Raw genomic sequence first — 16036 nt, forward strand, 5'->3', positions numbered from 1 at the left:
TGTGAAATAGGGGCAATAATGCCCCTCACACCTCCATCCCTCAAAGGATCCTTTAAGAAGTTAGTCATTATCATTCTCTCTCTGCACGTGTGTTGAATGTAAATCACCAGATTCATTCAGCCAGCCAGCAGGTTCTGGGGACGCAGAGATGACCACGGCACAGCCCCTGTGCAAGGTGTAACAAGGAAACAGCATTTCACCTGGGGCTTGTCAAGCTGTTACCTAAGGGCCAGATCCAGCCTGTTGGCGGTTCTTGTACAGCCCATAAGCTAAGAATGGCTTTCACATTTTTAAATGGTAGGAGGAAAAAAAAAGAATAACATTTTGTAACACGTGAAAATGAGCTGAAATCCAAATTTCAGTGTCCATAAATAAAGTTTTATTGGAACCCAGCCATGCTCATTCATTTGCATACTGTCTATGGCTGCTTTTGTGCCAGCATGGCAGAGGTGAATACCTCCAATAGAGACTAAGAAAATATTTCCTATCCGGCCTTTTAAAAGTTCACCCACCTCTGGTTGAAACAAACAAAACAATGACTGCTGTGATAGCGAGATTAGCAGGGCCCATGGAACATAAAAGAGGAGGCAATTATTTCTGCTCAGTAGTCAGGGAAGGCTTCCCGGAAGAGGTGGTAGTTTTTTCTGGATTTGAAAGATGAATAGGAGGTCATTGGGAGGCCAAGGGGAGGAGGGTTTCGAATTTTGTGTGCAGCATCATGTGTACGAATAAGGCCTGGGGCGGGGCGGTACGGCAGCGTGTAGGCAACAACCCTGCACATACTTAGAGATGAAGAGTGGGAAGGCAGGGGAGAAGCTAAGGCTGGAAAGATGGGCTCAGACCAAGTATGAAGAACGCAGTGTGCCTGCAAGGGAGCTTTTCTTCTTCCCTCTTTCCCCAAGAAAGAGCACAATAAAATAGTAGGTAACTAAGATAGGTAGATAGATAGATAGATAGATAGATAGATAGATAGATAGATAGATAGATAGAGATAGATAGACACGCTTGGCAACTCAAGCGGCAACCAGACCTTGCCTCCAAACAGTACTCAGAAGGCCCGGGTTCAGGCCCCGCTCAGCCGTGCTCCTGGGAGAGGTGACCCCACTCCAGCCCAGGCCTCAGTTCCCGTGTGTCGAATGGGGAGGTTGTACTTGACGAAGGTGCCCCTGAGGCCATAGAGTGCACGGAACAAACTCAGTGTCCACAGCAGGCCGTGGCTGGCAGCGTCCCAGGCCCCGAATGCGCCCCGAGGTGCACGTGGCACCGAAGTGCACTAACGAGGCCAGTGCGATGAAGGCCCGTTGGAACAACCTAGCCAGGGCACGTCTCCTCCCACCAGGCCCAGAGAGGGCTGAGGCTTCTGCGCCCAAACCCAGCTCCCTGGCAGCCTCCTCCCTGCCGGGGGTGCCCGGCGGGCCCTGAAGGATGCAGCCAGCCCCTCCGCACCGCAGGTGCACCGCAGCCCATCTCTGCAGGCTCTTCCGTGTGCTGCCTGACCTTGGTGGCGCTGTTTCCACGCAGAACCAAAGGACCAGAGTCCCTCATCCCTTCTCTGGGTTCCCCATACTATGTTGTTCTCAAAAAATCACAGCTTGTAAGGGCAGAGGCTTCTAACCAGAGCACACGAGAGCCGAGCCTGGAGGCCTGGCTCTAGTATTTGCTTGGCCACAAAGAGTAGCTATGTGATCTGGACAAGTCACTGCCTTTCTCTGGACTGCGGTTTCCCCATGAAGAGGCGGGGGTGTGAGATGCTACGTCAGCTCGCCTACTCCAGGCCCTCTATGCCGCAGGTGAGAAAACAGGGGCCCAGAGAGGTGAAGTCATGTACCCAAGGTCACCCAGCCGCTTCCTGAGAGTCAGAGTCAGGACCAGCTTCCTTAGTTCCTAATGCTCCCATTACAAAAAAAAACGGGTCAGGTACTGCCTCGGGTCTGTCTGTATCCATCTCCAAGTCTCTGTCGATCTTGGCTCTTCTGGGGCAATGTAGGCCTTCTCTTCCCAAGTGGTTTGGAGGCCCACACAAGGTGGGATGTATTTCATCCTGTAGAGTCAAGGAACTGACCTGTGGACGTCTCGTCTGTCTCTAGGCTCTGCGTCAAGTGCTTGTAAAATGTTCTCCGTTTCTGGCCCCCCATCTTTCTGCCCTTAGGAATACACTTCGTTCTGTCTAATCCTCATCACAACCCTCGAGGCAGTAAGGGGAAGGTTTTCACATCAGGCAGCTGGTGTGAAACCCGGCCCTGGCCCTGATCAGGTGTGTGACCTTGGGCCGGTTACATAAGCTCCCTGAGCCCTCCAGTGTCCTGTAAAGTGTGTCACTCAGCCAGCCCCTTGGGTTGAGTGGGCTCAAGTGAGTCATGCAGCCCTCAGGGGGTCCCCTGCTGTCCCTTTTGTCCTTCGTGGAGAGAACACTGGCCACCAATGGCCGGGCCTCGCTGTGTCCCTGCGGGTGGCAGCTGATAGGCGCCGAAAACAGAAAACCACCTGAATTTCAATCCACAACACCCTGCATCTGCTACTGCCTGCTTGTTACAAAAATCCAGGACTTCAGAGAGAGACAGCCCAAGGTTGCAGCCACAGGACAGGCACGCCCCGATCATACGAGCCGCGCTTCGTCTCGCCAGTCTTACGTCTTACCAGCCCCGTGAGGCGGACCTGGTACCCGCCTCTCTGCAGGGCCGCTGAGAGCAGAGCAAAGTAACGCAAGGGCTGCGCCGGCCGCCCGTCCGGCTCTGTGTCACGATGCCCACTGTCCACGGGGCTATTTGAGGCCTGAGACCCGGGTGCTCATCTCCCAGGAGATGCAACCACTGGAGAAGGTTCCGGACGTGGAGATCCCCCTTCCTGGGATGTCTCTCCTTCCCCTCCCAGCCCCAGCTGAGCGGCCCCCGGAGAAAACGGGACTGGTTTTCAGTCCCCTGGGACACTGTATTCCCGGGAGAAGGAAAGGGCGACAGGGGCGGAGACTGAAGTCAGAAAAGAGCTTCAGTTGGGGCTAAAGTGTGGGACTGTCCTCTCCTGAAAATCCTGGCTCCTTGGAATCTCAGTGAGTGACACGGCAGAGATTGTCGAAAATTACACGATTCATCTCTAAAAGCAGCGTCTCTGAAAAGCCAGGCCTGTCTGACAAACCGCGTGGCGTACCCCGCAGTGCATCCCCCGTTCTCTAGGCTGTGGGTTTGCTGAGTCTGCTTTCCAGGAAAATGCAAGCAGCAAGGGCCGCTTGAGCCCCCTCCCCCATCAGAGTCAGGGCCTCCCGGGCTCCTCCAAACTCGCGGAGGACGCCGGCTTTGCTCATGACCTTGAAAGCGGGTGACAGACCCAGTCGCCATGCACTGAAAATAGAAGGCGCCTGCGTCTTGCATTCTCCATTCACCTGTGCAGGTGCCCTCTGCCCTCCCAGACGCCGCTCTCTGTGACAGATGTAGGAGGTGGCACCAAACTGGCTGCAGTAGGAAGTCTGAAGGGTCACGGGGCAGCCCGTTTACACGGGCTCTCCAAGGCCACGCACCCAGGGGACCAGATCTGTTAACCTTGAGCACGGCCGCCTTCCGGCAGCCCGTGTGACCCTGGCCCTTTGCCGCGCGCCCTCCTCTCCTTGGCCTGCCTATGACAGTGCCAGCCTCATGGAAATGACACAGCGGGTGGGGTGAGTGTCCACGCGCTGAACCAGCACCCCGGGCTATGCGGTCTTTCACATTTGCCAACACCCCTATGTCCTGGGGTCTGGTGTCCATCAGAGCTGGACCTCGACACCTGACAGCCTCTTCCATCCAGATGTCCCGCCTGGCACACCTTAGGCCGGGGCAAGCTAGCTGGCCTCTGGGAACCATTCTGCTCTGGCCTTGGAAATTCACATATTCACGGAATTACCAGCACCCCCAGAAGAGTCTTAGAAGCTCACTAAACCAATCCCCTTGCTTTAGAGGCATGGAAACCGAGGCTAGAAGTGTCCAAAGCTACGCAAGAGAGTGGAAAGAACCAGAACACATGCCACCTCTCCTGACTCCACGGCCTGCTCTTTTCATCCACAACACGTGTACCTAATGCTCGCACATCTGGGGGTGATAGAAGAGGAAGGGGAGGTCCGTACAATCCACATCATGCACGGGCGTCGTTAGCTGAGAAATGCAATGTAACGGGCCTATACTCCTGTGTTGTCCTAGGACTTGGTTGAAAGCGCCATTATCTGTGAAAGACGGCCGAGTGGGAAGGGGTCCTGGACACAGCCTCACTGACCTCCCTTCTTCTATGGCATCTCTGACCCAGACTCGGGAGAGCTTCTTGGAGGAGGCAAAGCTGGGCACGGGGGTGGGGGGTGGGGGGCGGGGGGGGATGGCAGGGCAGCGCCACAAACCCGGGGGGGGGCACGGTGGGGGGATGGGGTAAGCCCCCAGGGGTAGGCTGGGCGTCCACGGCCTCGGAAGCCATGGGAAAGAGTGTGACTTTATCTTAAAGGGGATGGGAGGGAAGTGGAGGGTCTCATGAAGGGGAGTGTCACCACGGAGGTTGCAGCAGGACAAAGATTGTATCGGAAGAGCGACCAGGGGAGGCTCTAGCAGGAGCAGTGGAGGTGCAAGCCAAGTGGAAGAAGCCGAGTGCACGGGAGGGACCCTACACGCTCTTCCTGAAGGATCCAACGATGCCGTAGCGCTTACCTCAGTACCGGATCACGAAGGATGTTCTTTCCACCTGCCTCTCCTAAGTCCTGTCGCGTGGGCGGCAGCATCGACAAGTGGGTTCAAGTGCCAAGAGTCAACCATGCGGCTTGTAGCCCAGATGTCCTTCAGGTGCATATGTGCTCAAGAACGAGGCCCACATGCTATGACACACGCGAGGAGCCAGAAGGCAGCGTCAAAAGAGAGACCACCCGTCAGACGGCGGTTTGCTGCGCCTACGGCAGAAAGCGAGGCCCAGCTGCAGCATCGTGGCTCCCAGGACGCTACCCCACGCGCACAGAGGCACTGGGTCCCGAGCAGCGGGGTGCACCACGTAACCTGGGATCAGCACGCCAGACTTCCCGCTTCCCAGCTGGCAGAGACCAAAGCAGCTCTTTCCAAGGGCATTAAAATGAATCTGCCAAACCTCCACGCCACAGAAGAATGTAACATCTCCAGAGATTCAATACAACTCCACCGACATTTCAGACTTGGACACTTTTTCTGACTTGGGCTGTTTCCCCGATTCTTCACTTTCACTGGCATTTGAGATCACATTTCTCCAGTTTTCCCTCATTCACTTAAGAAATTGGCAGTGATGCTAGATGAGCGCTACCAACCCTGGGACGAACCCTTGATGGCCGTCTCTGGAAAGGAGCTCACAGCCTGCCAAGGGCCACACCTTGGATTTCATTGATTGCTCCCGCTGGGGGCGGCGGGGTGGCCAGGGGTGGGTATGAGTGGGAACTAAGGCGTCGTCGGAATCGGACCTGGCCTGTATCGAGTGCTTCCTGTATCCCAGGGGTTTACCATCCTTCCACCAACCCTGCACGGCTGTCCAGTAGATACTATCCCCTCCACCCTACAACTGGCAAAACCAAGACTCAGAGAGGAAAACTGAGCACCTTCCCCAGAGTCTCCCAGTTAGTAAACATCCAGGGCACCAGCCCCGGACCATCTGACTCCGTCCAAAGCCACTGCCGGCATCTCTTCTCCGCTGCTCCGACATCTCGATCAAAGACGCCCTCCTGGCACACACGGACGTCCATGCAATCTCCTGGTTGCCTTACGGGGCGGCGTAGCCTAACCTCATCTAGCACCTGGGAGGCAAGGTTTAAAGTGAATTCTGACAGAGGAGCTGGCGTTAGTGTTTGAGGCCAAAGATTCAGCCGACAGAAGATCTGAAGGCAGAGAATGCGTGTATATCCTACGTCCTAGAAGAAGTTCGGAGGACCGCTGAGTGCAGCCTGCAGGAAAGAAAGACGATTCAAGAACGGCAGCTATGGGCTACCCAGGGGGGCCTCGGAAGCCGGAGTAACCCACCAGGACTTTATTCTAAGGGCAATTAGGAAGCCACCGAAGGACTCAAAAGGCGGGAATGTCAGGATCTGATGTGCATTTTTGGAAGGTCACTCTGGCTGCAGAGTGGAGCATTCCACCCAACACACACACACACGTTTTCTAGCTGGTTTACGATGGGTGGCTTCCCATGCCAAGACCCAGATGCTCAGACGCTCAGGACCGCACTCCAGCTCCACTTGGAGTCAGAACATTCCGTTACCTACTGGGCTCTAGTCCACATCACCTTGGAATTCTATCCTGGGGTGTGAGGTCATCCACCCATCCCAGCCTGTGTCTGCAGGAGACACACAGGCAGAGAAGGCCTGGCTCCCCTCCTTGGCAAGAAAGGCATCCTCCATCCTTCCCTTTAATTACATCACATTGCATTTTTTAATGACATTACAGCTGAAGCATATTCCTACTTTCTCATTAGAGGCATATTCTTAAAAACCTATTCTTTTAAGCACCGTTTTGAGTGAATGCCTAGCATTTCACCATTTGGGTGATGGCGCCAAAGTCACATGTTTAAGAGTGGAGAGGGAAGTTACTGGTTGCCCAGTGGTCAGGACTCGGCGCCCTCCCTGCCGAGCGCCTGGGTTCCACCCCCGGCTGGGGAACTGAGATCTCGAGTCCTGCCTTCCTGCAGCCCACGTGTGGCCCCAGGGCCCCTCTTTCCCTGCTGTCGTGTCAGTATCCACCAGTCAGATGCCTCACAGCTCCCGCCAGGCCGCGCAGGCTTTCTCACATGCACGCGCCCTATTTAAGGCAACCTCTCAGAAGACCTGCACGCCAGGGCTTCGCTGGTGAGCTGGGACTTGGACGGATGGCCTCTCCTTTCCATGGAGCCTCACAGCTTCCCACACTTTGAAGGACACTTTCTATTAGTTCTCCTGCCATCCAATGAGAGCCCCAGGAAGCAACCTAACAGCATATCCCATAAAAAGGACTTGTCATTTTCCTCCTAACCTGTCCCCAGCTCAACGAAAGGCACCACCAACTAACTACCCCAACACCAAGTCAGATATGAGGCCCTGCTGACATTTAATTCCCCCCCACACACGCACATGCACATGCACACACACGCACACACACACGCGTGCACACACGCGCGCACACGCACGCGTGCGCAGATATGTTAACATATGTCAAGAAGAAACCCACACAAGCATGGCTGATTACTTACTCACACCCGCTTTGTTACTCACAAAGACCAACTTTCTCCACCGCCCAAATGTCTCCAGTCTGTCACATGCTGCATCGCCCCTGTCCACCCTAGCACAAGCCACCCTGTCCCTCCGCTGGACTACTCCTCCACGTTCTAGATGCCCTGCTTATCACGAAGCCGCACCCCATCCCATTTCTACACTGAAGGCGCAGCAGCCTTTCAGCCTTCTGCCTGGAGTGCCTCGGGCTTCCTCTGTGCTCTGGACCCAGGCTGGCCCCGTCTCAGCTTCCGCTCCAGCGCACCCTATCCTCCCCACCCCGCCCTTTTGGTTCCTGCTACTGGGCCCACAGGTCCTGGATCACCTCCTCCTCCAGAGCCCACTAGCTCACGTTCCACCCATGCTATCGCCTCAGCTCAACGTCCTGCCCCCCATTCACCAGGCTGACCCCTAATAGTCCATGAAGACCCAGCCTCTCCCCCCGGGAAGCTGCCCCAGGCCCTGGTCCTGGCCAGGCTCACCTCTCCCATAGGACTGGCCACGGTGCTCAAGTGAACTCTTTCCTTGCCCACTTCCTTTGGGAAAGTGGATACAGAATAAATAATAAGTAAATACAAATCCCCTACCATCTCCCCTCCTTCCTTCATTTCCTGGCTTGATTCTCCCTTAGTTTTACCGTCACCCATCAACTGGTTCCTGTCCATCTACTAGGACAGAGGCTCCACTTTGCTCTCTGCGAGCTTCACCCGAGGGGGCCTTGCTGGACATGTGGGTACCTGGCCCCGTAGTGCATCTGATTCTGCAGGTGGGCGGTGGGGCGGCTCTGCATGTAATAAGCCCTGTCCCCAAGGTGGTTCTGAGAGCAGCAAAGTTGAGGGGCCTCTGGGACCATTTCTCCCCTCCCTCTTTCCCTGTAGGTCTCACTGTGAGTGTTTGGGGCCATCCCTCCAACCTCAGAATTGGGTTTAGGGGTCATGGCTCTGGCCAGTCCGTAGTTAAGCACCTCCTTCCCTCTCCTGTGATGCTTCCTCTGACTCCATCCGAACACTCCCAATCCTACTTTAATGCTAGTCTGTGCCTTTTAAGCTCCCAAGCCTGTTTTCTCCCTGACTGCACTCCGCTTCGCGGGCATCACTTAGCCCGCTTGACTTCTTAGGGGCAGGAAAAGAAACCATGGAAATTCGAGGGAGGGACGTGAGAGATCTGGGCGACAGCCGGGCCGTGCTCATTTCTGTTCCCACCCATCCAAGTCGGGCTCCTGGTAAGTGTTTCTCATGCAGGCCCAGGACCCCAGAGGCCCTCTACGCATCCACAAAAAAAAGCAGCAGTCCCAGAAAGTAAGGAAAACTAGATGAAAACGGCAGACACGTTATCACTCTGTAACTCCATGTAGAAGCAGGTTATTACATGATCATATGGAGAAGACGCCAGCTCTGTGGTGGGAAGAGAAATCTCCAAAACAGAAAGTAAAGGGGGAAAGAAGCATTTCATGAGGCGGGCGAGATGGAACCAGAGCAGGTGAGCTCTAAGAGTCACTTGTCATCTGGCCTTTCTTCTGGCCTCTTGTCTTAACCCAAGGCCTGAACCGGGTCCTCACCATCATGCGGGCTGCTCCAGAGACGTTCAGAGGAGCCCGTGGACAGACACCACGCTCCGCCTGCAATCTGGACACTAGCACTTCTGTCCTGAGCCCAGACCACCTGCCTCCATTCTCTGCCTCAGGTTACCTTCCCTCTCTGGCAGCTTTCCCACTAATTGCAAGTCCTGCACGGGAAGGCAGGAAAGATACCCTCAGTTCTGACTCCCCTCCCGGGGCCCACATAGCTTTGAGCACCCCGAGGATGTAACAAACACGGAAGAGGGCAGGCTAGTGCAGAGGCCGGTGAACAAGCTTTGGAGCCAGGCCCCGGCTCTGCGGTCACCGGCTGTTGCAGGATCCAGCGAGACAATGGCCATAGGACACGTAGCCTCTCAATAAAGACAGGCCCTCCTTGGATAAGCAAAGGTTGTTTGTAGCTACCGTTGGCGACAGTGCTCTGAAATGGATAAAAAATGTATTAACCGACACTGAAAAGGTATTATCACCTTAGCAAAAGCACAGAACATTTTTCTTCGAGGGGAAGCATCCAGTCGCACGGGAAGCAAAGGAGAAAAGAAAGGTTTTCTGGTTCAAAATCGGCTGGCCACTCAATCTTCTTCGTTTTACCTTTGAGGGGTTCATAACGCAAGTTCTCCTTTCTTGGAGGAGGTGCTATGCTTACACTCCTAAGATGTACAGAGTCTCCCTGGAGGAGTCTGGTCTGCCCATAACGACACGTGTTCCATTGTCTGTGATATTCCACACCCCAGATTTAGCGGCCCGGGCCCTAACAGGGATGGCACTCTCAGAAAGTTCAGGAACCACTTTTATGTTCCCCTTTTGATATACAGCTATAATTGCCATGCAGGGCTTTAATAAAGTCCATCTCAAAGTTGTAGACTGCCCCCATGGAGATAACTAAGTCTGTGATAATAAATCTTGTCAAAATAGGAAATTCATTTCTTTCCTGAAAATGAAATGAAGAAAATGATTGAATGTGTCCTTTTCTCATTTACCAGCACTGAAATAATAATGTGCTGGCCTTCCCAAGCAAACGGCAAGACTTTTCATGCAACCTCTGGAAGGCCGGGCCGGAGCTTTGGATTTATTAGAAAGAATAATTTAATTAACAATCATTATTACCTTATTAACTGTAACCTCTTAAATATACGGGAGTTTTCAGTTTTACAAAGCACACTCTCCTTTGATTCTCATCCCAGTTTTACAGATGAGGAAACTGAGGCTCATAGAAATTCAGCTGCTAATTCATGCCCAGGTAGCTAATAAGTACAAGAGCTGAAGCTGGAATCCAGGCGTCTGACTCCCAGCCCAGAGCTCTGCACGAGGAAGACATCTGAGCTGCTTTTCAAGAACCAGGAATGGAGAGATGGAGCCAAGCAAAGCTTATTTGCCTTTCCCGAAAACCAAACACTGATGGCAGCAGCCTTTGCTTTAGTCAGAATAATTCAGGGAAGAAAACAGATTTACTTGGTTCCACTTCTATAGGGCCAGCTCTTCCAACATCAAATAGAAAGACCAAGGGAAAAAAAAAAATCTGAACCAGTTAAATGTAGCTTCTGAGTCATTTCCAAGCCATAAATATTTATTGAGTGGTTACGTGCAAAGACGCTGGCTTTGGCTTCAAGGAGCTTACAATTTAGTAGAAGGGATAAAACAAGAACACGTGTCTCACACACACGCAGACATGCCAGAACAAAGGCTGGAGCAACCCAGAGTGCAGAGAAAGAGCGACGGGGGGCATTCAGGAAAGGTTTCTTGAAGAAGAGAGTGATGAGCTTTGACAGTGAAGGTCGAAGAAATGACCGATGGATCCACTTATAGAGGCAAAGGCCAGGAATGAGCCAACACACAGGAAAATTGCCTGGCACGTGGTACCCACTCACTAAAGCTTGCTCGTTTTTAGAGAAAGAAGGGAGAAGCGTCCTTAGACTGAAGTTAAAATAAAAGCTCTTCCGTACTGAGAGGAGAAAGCAGAACTGGTGAGCAAAAGAAGGGTCCCAGGGCTGGCTCCTGTTCCCTTTCACAGGCAGGGCCCTTGCCTCAGGCTCTAAATTTCAGTTGCCACCCGACCTACTTTGAGCCGTGGCTGTGATATGCCAACCACACAGTGCTGGATACATCTGAACATGTAACATCTTCTTTGCCCACAAGATCCTGCTCTCTTGGTCTAGTGGACGGTTGCGGGTGACCGTAGCTCTCAGGGAACAGACCCACCACTACTGTAGCACGGAGGGAGGCGCTGGATTGGAGGATGGATAGACAGGTGGCTGGGAGAGTTCCCACATCTTCAGCCAGTGCCAGAGAGGAGGAGGGCCGCTTCCATTATTTAAGCCTCCCCAGGTACTAAAATAAGAAGAGGTACCAAAGGGCGGGTACCCCAGTTGTGGTGTATGTGAAAGACTCAAAACTAAATAAATTAACACGTTTGATACCTAACATGCAATGAGACGTCATTATGCTCTTCCACATCCAAACAGAGGCTTTATATACAGATATCAGTTCATACCGCAACAGTTATACTCGTGCTGTGGTTTCTCGGCAGGACGTAGGTTTAAGGATGTGTAAGGAACGTGATTCTTTTTGATCCTGTACGTCCTTTCTTGGATTGAATATATAGACCCATTTGGAGATAGCAGCAGAAGTTTACATTTGAGACCCTCTATGAATGGGAGACGCGGGCCCCCGTGACCCTCCTGCCTACCCTCCTGACCTTCACCACATCTTGTTCACTGGCCCGCTCCCCATCCTAAGCCACCTCCGGGGGGTCAGCCCTGGCCACAGGCTCAGCTCAGGCCTCTGATTCTGGATCAACCAAAGGCATCTCCGCAGTCCAGGAGCAGGGCCTGGTCCAGCTAGGTGAGGAAGGCTGAGGGCCCTCCGGGGATGCTGCAGAGGCTGCCTGCACAGCTAAGTGGGGATGGCCGCTTTCCGCTCCCGGGCTTGCTTTTTTTCTTCCTGCACCCTCCTCTGCTTGGCTCCTTGGGGTCCTGTGCAAACACTGCTGTTCCCAATGGCTAAAAGCACTTGTCGTTTGGTGCAGCAGAGGCCCTGCAAGGAACTAACTACAGGCTCGGTGGTAGAATTCACTGCACCAAAAAATTAGATGGTTCCACCGCCTGCCTACAAATCCCTGTTGGTTTGCAAATGATTCGAAAAGAAAGAAGTGTCAGGCTTTCTTCAGATGCCCCCCCCCCCAAAAGAGTGCATCGTTCATCTGAACGCAAGCCTGCGACCAAGAAACCTCTAGGCGAACAGAGACAGACGTACGACCCCACTCATTCAAGCACTGGTCCCCCGCGTTCATGGTATGCCCGCTGTGTGTCAGGTGCTGAGCTAGGTACTGGGTGGACAGCTATGTACAGGGCCTGGTCCCCTCCTTCACCAACATCAGAGGATGAAGGAGGTGGACAGAACAAGAGAAAGGGAGAGAGCTCAGTAAACGCTACCCCAGGGAACTTACTGGCACCGCAGGCTGAGTGTCACCGCTTAAAGTAGGGCTGACATGTCAGCCCCCTTCTCTCCCTGTCTGCCTCCCTCACCCCTCCTCCTCTTCTCCTTTCTTTAACTCTGTCCACCTTCTTCCTCATCCATCCTCGGCCTCACCTTTTCTCCAGCCTCCCCACCCTCCTCTTCCAACCTCAAGCTCCGAGTAAACAGAAAAAGCACACACATCCTTATGCCCAAGGCTTCCTCAGCCCTAGAAAGCTGTCATTCTTAATGCAAATTCCTGCTTGACACATTCTTTGCCATTTATTTACTTCCAACCCCATCTTCAGAAGCAGGGGACTTATCAGTCAGCGTAATAGATACTGGCTCTTATTTTTTTTTCCCCAAAACACTGCAGCTCCAACAGCAAGCATCCGATGAGGACGTGTGCTGCACATGCAGAAAACTGAATGAAACCCCAGAAGGATGCAGGCCTTTCTCGAGCTCCAGAGCTTTAGCTTGATTGCCTGAGTCGAGGTGGTTTCTATCTGTGTCAGTCAGTGCGTCACAACATCAGCCTCCAGCCCCGCTGCACAGCACCCGTCAGCCAGCGTCTTCCCACACAATACCACCAACTGTAAAAGCTGCAAGCACCGTTGAAGTTACAACCGCGATGATTTCTACAAATGGGGAGGGAGGCGGTTCTGCTCAGTTAGTCCCCTATGATAGGTAGGTTACCCGTGGGACAAACACCTTTCCTTTTAGTAAATCCAGAATTCCCTTGCTCAGCTACACGTTCACCCAAGTCACCAATTCACTGGCATCAAATGTCTATCTGCCTGTGTGAAGTTCTTTCTTCCTGCTGAGATGAGCGTGGTTCCACAGCATCCCCAAGTCTGGGCTGACCAGGGTAGAGTCCTCAGCTGCTTGATCTTAATATACTTTGCCTTAAGAAAATGACTTCATTTGTGGAAAACGGGTCTTCATTAGACCTCACCTTATATGAACCTTCACTCCGGCCCCCAGCCCCACCTCGGCCATCTGTTCAACCAGCTCCTACACGAGCGTCCTCTGCCCTCTCTAAAGAGGCTTTCTGCATTGCTCTACCTCCCGTACCTTTCTCTTGAGGGCCTTCCACTTTCTGGTGATTTTGCGTTTTGCTATAAATTTTAACTCCACTCTCTAAGATGGCTCACCCGACCTGGCCGATGGCGAAAAGAACTCACCATCGTTACGAAACACAGACCAAGCACCCTCACACCTCACCCCATACCATGTCGCCCCCTCACCTCAAGAACTTAAGAGTTTACACCATCACTATCACTTTGAATTAAGATGTCCTTATTATTGTTGGATCCATCCTAGCACCCAGGACACTGCATAAGATAAGGAAAATCTGTATATGGCAGATTTTCAAATGCTTACTGACGCAGTATGCTATGACCAGCTAGTAAAAGAAAATAACACAACTAGGGGTGAGGAAGGGAACATATTATCATCCAGCACTCACCACGGAGACCAAGTTCACCAAGAAGGTAAAGAATAAGATCAAGGAACAAAAAGAATACTGGAATTGCCACTTTTCTATGTGTGTATTACTTGCAGTCAGGATTCGGAATTATACTGAAGGGAGTTACGGTGAATGGAAAGAATTCACAGAAGAGAAGAAAGGGAGAGTTTTGTTTTGACTACGGCTCCCCCCCCCCCAAAAAAAAAAAAACATAGAGTGAGCAGTTTGGGAGAGGATGGGCTTCACTCCTAAAGCACTAGGCAGGAATGGAAATAGAGAGCACGCCTTCCTCAGAAGAAGTTTACATTCATGCCAAGAAAGTGGGTGAGTGCTGTCAGATATAACCAGACTTCCCCCTGCCTGACTCACAAGATGGGCTCTGGTATTTCAGACCCAGCAGACGGACCTGATGGGACTCTCTCTCTAAGTGGCACCAACCCAAACTCCGATTCCCCGTCGGTTTGCAAAAGGCTTCTTTTTAGGTCCTGCTAAAGGGGTGGTGCCTTTGCAAAACTACTATTTACACACGAGACGGCACTCCGGCGGGGGGAGTCGGGGGGGGGGGCGCCTTTGGAAGGGGTACGGCGAAGCCTAGCACGCCGGCTATTCTGGCTACGGGCAGAGAACACCTCTGCCCCTGGGTCTCATCTCGAGGAACAGGCTGGATGTGGGTCCTACTGACCAACTCGTATGAGGAGCCTGACCCACAGGCAGCCTGTCCCCCCTCTGCTGTCAAGCAGAGGCTCCAAACTTCTTTCTCAGAGTGAGACAATTTCAAGAAAAAATGTTGCCTTCTCAGCGAGGAAGGCCAGCGTCTCAGCCCTGGAACCCCGGGGGCCCCATTCCCCAGTGCAGGGCTTGCAGGCCGTGCTCTGCCTTGACGTCCGCAGGTTGAAATGGCTCTGCGGGAGCTGAAGTTAGTTCAGCCCAGTCTCCAATCCAAAGAACCGCATCCATGGACTCCCGGCCTCCCGCACAGGGGGCTCTAAAACACCTCTGCTGGAGCCCTGGCCCAGTCAGCTAACCCCCTCCCTTCACCAGGGAAGGTGTCTCTCACCAAAGGTGTTTCTAAAGGTGCTTTGAGTTGGGGGTAGGAAGGCCCCAGACCCAGAAGGGAAGCGCTGAACACAGCAGCGGTTGCCCTGAGGGGTCTGGGCCTTCGCTGGGGGGTGTCTCGTCCCCCGACTCCTCCACAGAGAGGAGACCTGTTCTCTGAGCAGGCCCTCGGGCCAGGCTGGACAGCACCCGCGCCCCACTTCCAAAGGAACTTCCCCTCCTGGCCATCGCCGCTCCTCTTGAGTGACAAGAACAGGAGACGTTGCCAAGTGACGCCGGGCCGAGCCGTTCTGTCCCCGGGCACACGGGGCTGGGAAGGGCGCTTCCCGGGCTCGAGGAGGGTCGGGGAGGGGCAGGGCAGAGCAGCCTCGGGGCCCGGAGCCGCGTTTCCCCAAACCGGCCTCCCTGCAAAACCCGGCGAGGCGGCGCGCCGGAGCGGAGCAGCCCAGCCTCCCGCCGCCTCCCGAGGCCGGAAAAGTTCCTCCGGGCGCGGCGCGGCGCGGGCCGCCGGAGTCTGTCCAGGGTGCTGAAGGGGCTGCGCGGGCAGCGGGCGGGCCGGCTTCCGAGCGCTCTCAGCCTCCGGGCCGCCCGCTCTGCCCCGCCCGCCTCCTGCCCTGTCCTCCTCCGGCCGCACCGAAGCCTCTTCCCCGCTCCCCTCCCGCCCCACGCCCTCCACCCGGCGGCTCCGACTCGGCCGGCGCCGGGGCCCCGCGCCCTCCCCGCCCCCGGCTCTGCCGAGCCGCTTCTCCCCGCGGCCTCCTCCGGGCGCCGCTGCCGCCGGGCTGCCGCCGCCGCCCCCCTTACCTTCTTCTTTTGCTCACGGGAGCGGTTCCTGCGCTTCCTCTTGGATTCCTCCTTCTCCTTCTGCTCCTGGAGGGCCTGCGCCTCGATGTCTTTGATTTTCTTCAGCTGTTTGGCCGCTTGAGCCATGGCCGGCCACGCTGCCCCGCTCGGTCCCCGCCTCCCGGACCCCTCACACTTGGCGATCCAGGTGGCGACACCCTCCCGGGCAGGAAAAAAAGGAGTCTGCGCGCCGGCGGAGCGGGGAGCGGCGTTCCCCGCCGCGGGAAGGAGGCGGCCGGGTCGGCGGGGGACGCGGCCGCGAGACGCGCGGAGGGCGAGGCGGCCCCCGGATGGCGCCTCCCGCCGCGGCCGGAGCTCCTCGCCGGCGCCCGGGACGGGCTCTGGGCTCGGCCCCGCCGCCGCCTCCCCCCTCCCCCTCCCTCCCCTCCCCCTCCCTCCCCCCGCCCCCCTCCCTCTCCTGCGGCGGCTGCGGGGAGGC

At 54.7% G+C, this 16036-nt stretch overlaps 1 protein-coding gene across 6 annotated transcripts in view; it reads right to left on the reverse strand.

The window, feature by feature from the left end:
• The window catches only part of ANK1 (ankyrin 1), a 213975-nt gene extending 198144 nt beyond the window's left edge, over window positions 1-15831 (reverse strand). For 2 of the 6 annotated variants that reach the window (XM_067022663.1, XM_067022667.1), the window contains exon 1: window positions 15559-15738. In XM_067022663.1, the coding sequence (XP_066878764.1) occupies window positions 15559-15684 (126 nt within the window). In that variant the 5' untranslated portion in view covers window positions 15685-15738. Of the gene's footprint in view, window positions 1-15558 lie in introns of all 6 variants that reach the window. The other 4 variants (XM_067022669.1, XM_067022668.1, XM_067022664.1 and 1 more) reach the window with 4 other exon arrangements.
• Window positions 15832-16036: the final 205 nt, after the last annotated feature.

This window comes from Kogia breviceps, chromosome 20, assembly GCF_026419965.1.
Source record: "Kogia breviceps isolate mKogBre1 chromosome 20, mKogBre1 haplotype 1, whole genome shotgun sequence".
NCBI lineage: Eukaryota > Metazoa > Chordata > Mammalia > Artiodactyla > Physeteridae > Kogia > Kogia breviceps.